Source organism: Lemur catta, chromosome 1 (assembly GCF_020740605.2).
Source record: "Lemur catta isolate mLemCat1 chromosome 1, mLemCat1.pri, whole genome shotgun sequence".
NCBI lineage: Eukaryota > Metazoa > Chordata > Mammalia > Primates > Lemuridae > Lemur > Lemur catta.
The window spans coordinates 275,209,907-275,214,462 of NC_059128.1; the positions used below are offsets into that span (position 1 = coordinate 275,209,907).

General features: G+C 47.6%; 1 protein-coding gene across 4 annotated transcripts in view; it reads left to right on the plus strand.

The window, feature by feature from the left end:
• IFNAR2 (interferon alpha and beta receptor subunit 2) overlaps positions 1 to 3,881 on the plus strand; it is a 34,685-nt gene extending 30,804 nt beyond the window's left edge. For 2 of the 4 annotated variants that reach the window (XM_045540562.1, XM_045540563.1), the window contains exon 9: positions 1,713 to 3,881. In XM_045540562.1, coding sequence (XP_045396518.1) covers positions 1,713 to 2,426 — 714 coding nt within the window. In that variant the 3' untranslated portion in view covers positions 2,427 to 3,881. The remainder of the gene's footprint in view (positions 1 to 1,712) is intronic. The other 2 variants (XM_045540564.1, XM_045540567.1) reach the window with 2 other exon arrangements.
• The last annotated feature ends 675 nt before the right edge of the window (positions 3,882 to 4,556 follow it).

The following is a 4,556-nucleotide window of genomic DNA, read 5'->3' on the forward strand; positions in this document are numbered from 1 at the left end:
ACAGTGAGCTATGGTCATGCCATTGTACTGTAGCCTGGGCAACAGAGCAAGACCCTGTATCAAAAAAAAAATGCTTGCATTATCAAATCTTATTGAAAAACATTAATAAAGACCTTCTCAAATGTGTGCCCAGAAATAGACCCACACATATGGAAACATGATTAATGACAGAGTGGGTGTTGTAGATTAGTGAGAAAAGGAAGGGCTGGTCAATAAATGTCATCTATATAGGGGGAAATGACATTGGATCCCTGCTTCACACCATACACAAAAATCAGTTGCAGGTAAATTAAAGACTGTAATGTGAAAGGCAAAACTGTAAACGTTTTAGAAGGCAATATAGGAGATTCTGTATGACTTTGGGCTAAGGAAGATTCAGATGTAAAAAGCAAAAGCCATAAAGGAATAAAATTGATAAGTTTTCTTACACTAAAATTAAGAATTTCTTTTCACCAGTGTCATCATAAGGAGAGTAAAATGATAAACCATAGACTGGGGGGAAATATATGTTACATAAATAATTGACAAAGAATTAGTGTACCAATTATATAAAGAACACCTATGAGTCCATAAGAAAAATGATGAACAACCCAGTAGAAAATTTTACCCCAAGGATGGGTCTGGATAGAGTATGGGAAGGGCAGGTTTGGTAGATTGGGCAACCTGTGCAGGTACAGGAGGACAGAGAGGAGAACCATGCCAGTGAGGATTCCAGGTCTGTGAAAAAATTCTTGTGACCCCCCCTTCTCACTGGTCATCCCACTGAAGTCAATTTGACAATAGTAGCTTCTAGCAATGGAGAAATCAGCCTGCCTCCTATTCTCTGGAGTTGAGTCCTGGCAGTGTTTTCTTCCCAGGGCTGGGATAGAACAAGCTTCAGTCTCCCTGCTCCCCCCATGCGTGACCGTTTAGGGGCCATCTGTATTGTTAAGGTCTTCAAAGCCAGAGGGTGCATATTATTATTTCTCTGGGCCTTTTTAACTCCAATAGAATCAGTTCCCTAGAGTCTTCCCTCACCCACAGTTCCCTGACACCACTGAAGAATGTTTTGGCAATTCAGGATTGAAATCTGTCCCGCCTAAATGGATAGATTCCTCGAACCGGCAAGCAGCACCCAAGGAAGAGGAAGTGGGAGGGGTGAGTCAGAATAGAGTGTCTGGTCAGGCACCATCCTGGTTTGAAATCCAGTTGTCATGAACCGAGAGCAAGTTCCTTAACCTCTCTGTACCTCATTTTCTCATCTGTAGAGGGGGCATAAGAATAGTAAGCCTACTTTATACAGCAGCTGTGAGGGTCAAGTGAATTATGTATAAAGCACTAGGAGTAGCACCCAGCAGATCATACGCACTGTGTAACTGTTAGATGTGATTATTGTTGTCATCACCATCACCTGCATCATTATGCAGTCAATCTCATACAATTAAGTTTTTAAAATTTATATTTATTTTTATTTTTTAATTTTTTAAATTAATTTATTTTTTTTTAGAACCAGGGGCTTGCTATGTTGCCCAGGCTGGAGTCCAGTGGCTATTCACAGGTGCAATCATAGCACACTGCGGCCTCAAACTCCTGGGTTCAAGCAGTCCTCCCTGAAGTCTCCCACATGGCTGGGACTACAGGCGTGCGCCACCACACCCAGCTCATTAAGTTTGATGACGTAAAACGTAAAGAGCAAACACTCACAGCTGATACAGATTTTTTTTTTTTTTAAGAATTTTCATAACTTTTCAGCCTGGATATTTCCCGACCTGCCACCGTGGGAAGCTATGGATATGGTGGAGGTCATTTACATCAACAGGAAGAAGAAAGTGTGGGATTACAATTATGATGATGAGAGTGACAGCGATAACGAAGCAGCCCCCAGAGCAAGCGCCGGTGGTTACACCATGCATGGGCTAACAGTCAGGCCCCCGAGCCGGGCCTCCGCCGCCTCCAAGGAGTCCCAGTTCGTAGACCCAGACTCCTCCGAGGAGCCTGACCTGCCTGATGCTGCTGCGGAGTCCCCCACAACACCAGGGCATGACCCCTGGCAGCTGGAACACATGAGTGGGCCCTACGAGAGGAGAGAGAGTCCCCTCCATGACCCCTTCGAGGAGGACAGCAGCTCCACCGAGCAGTCTGGGGACAGAATTATCTTCAATGTGGATTTAAACTCTGTGCTCATGAGGGTCCACGACAACGACAGTGATGACAGTGACAACTCAGAAGAAGATCCTCTGATATTATCAGCTCTTCCAGAGGAGACAGTTGGCCCAGAGGATGCAGACGAAAGGGAATCAAGCCTTCTGCTGGCCAGTGGGGAAGGGACGCAGACAGCCTATCTCGGCCCCTCTTCAGAGCGCCTGTGGCCTGAAGATGCTCCATCTGATAAAAGTGACACTTCGGAGTCGGATGTTGACCTTGGGGATGGTTATATAATGAGATGACTCCACAACTATTCAATGAACTTGGACAAGTTCCTGCAGAGTTCTCGCTCCTTGCACCCTAACTTGCTACTTTGTGGTCTGCAAGTGTTCTCTGAGGGAAAGAGTGGGAAACTCTGGAGTATGTCTCCTTCTTCCCAGTGACATCATCTATGCAAATCCCCAGGATGGGGAACATATTATCATTCGGTGCGTTGTTTACATGTTCAAAGTGATGCACTTTGAAGGGAACATGCTGTGCGGTTCCCTTCACACTAATGCACTTATGGTGTATGTGCAACATGTTTCCCAGGAAGCAGGGTTCCATGTGGTTTTCAGGGTTGGTTCAGGGCCCTGTGATATTTCTGGGAAGTAAATTGGACCAGGGTGGGAGCGGAGAAAGAAAAGGAAAACACTGGACAGGATTCCTAAGAGCAGCAGTCAGCAGGGTTTAGCAAGCAGAGCCCATGAGGCCAGCAGGCTCAAGGAAAGCTGCAGAGCCAGCAGGAAAGGAGGCGGAGGGGCGGGAGGGCAGCTGGAGAGAAGGGAAGGGCCTTGGGCACCTCGCCCATGTCATATTCTGTCTCCTCCACTCTGAGAATTGCACCTCATCTGGCCCTCCCTAGTGTGAGTGTGGAAGGCAGACTCCAGGCGGGTGACTGCCAGAGAGAGGAAACACTGCATGGGGGACAGGGATAAAATTTCAGTGCCATATTTTAAGATTAAAAAAAAAAACACAAAAGCAGAAGTGCTTCAAAGTCTTCGGAAGAATTATGGCATACAAGTCCCAGACATAATATTTGACAGTTTTAAAAGTGCTTCGTGTGCTGATTCCAAATGTCCTACATGTGATTACAGTTCCTATGAATCAGTAAGAAAAAAAGAAGTGAGGTTCTAGAATGTCATGTAACAAACAGTTCAAGGACTGGGACTCAGAGATCTGATTGCTGCGATTTCACAATGTGACCCTAGGTAATCTCCAAGAGCCTATGAATCTAGGAGAAAGATTAGAAAACACCCAGGAATAAAGACTCGGGTGGAAGTGCTGCAACTCTGAGAGGCTCCCAGGAAGAATGAAAGGTAGAGGACCTTCCTGTCTCACTCTCCTCCCCCTCTCAGACCTCTGTGCTAGGCCCGTTCAAAAGGGGAAAGCCAAAAATTATAAGAGTCCTAGTTCAAGGACTTTAAATGGATTATCTGTGTAGTTGCTTTAAAGTAACTCAAAAGGGAGAAGGCTGTGAGGAGGGAAGCACTTATTTAATGATCTAAAGGAATTCCATAGGAAAGAGATCTTGCTGTATACACAGTCCCTTTCTCTGCCCTCTGAATGCATCTCTTGTATTCTGAAAGATTTCCAGATTGATATTTTGGTATAATCTTTTTATGGCTGTGTGTATGTGTGTGTGTGTATTTTTTTTTAATTTTGTATAATGGTTGGAGGCTGGTAAAGGGTAATATAAAAATACTTTTTAATACAAACTTGGTGTGGTCTTCAGAGTTGTTTCTCATTGGCCAGTGCGTGTCTGCCGCAGATCGTGCTCGAGCTGGCATCCCGAGGGGTGCACCAGCCCTGAGCGCGCGGTGGCCTGCAGGGTACCCCGGTCCCCGCTGCCCGTGCCGAGAGCGTACGGGCGCCAGACCGCTGGCGATGCCGTGCATTTCCCAATACGTCGGCCGGCTCCGGATTTTCCAAGCTCACCACTGATGAAGTTTAAAAAGAGGAAATTAAAACTTTCTCAGCAGTCTCGTGGAAGAAACTAGTTATTGCGAAATAAAACGACCTAGTTTTGTGTCGTTCGTCGCTGGGGAAGGGAAGTGTAAGGAAGACCCCCCTCAAACTGGGCTTGCTGACGGGTGCTGTTCGCTCCCCTTCGCGGGGACAGGGCATCTGGAGGGCGTGCCCGTCGGCGGGAGGAACCCTGGGGCGTGCGGAGTGGTTTGAGGAAAACCCGCGGCCGCCCATGACTCCACCATCCAGCTCTCACCCCTGGGATGGAGTTTCAGTGTATTTACTTAACTTTATTTAACCTCCTCCTGGTTGCCGGGCCGGGCGCCGGCCCAGAGCGCGGGGGTCCCAGGCCCTCGGCGGGGCTGCGGTACCTGGGCCGGGGCGGGGCCCGCTGCGGGGGCGGGGCCAGGTCGCCCCGCCCCCCC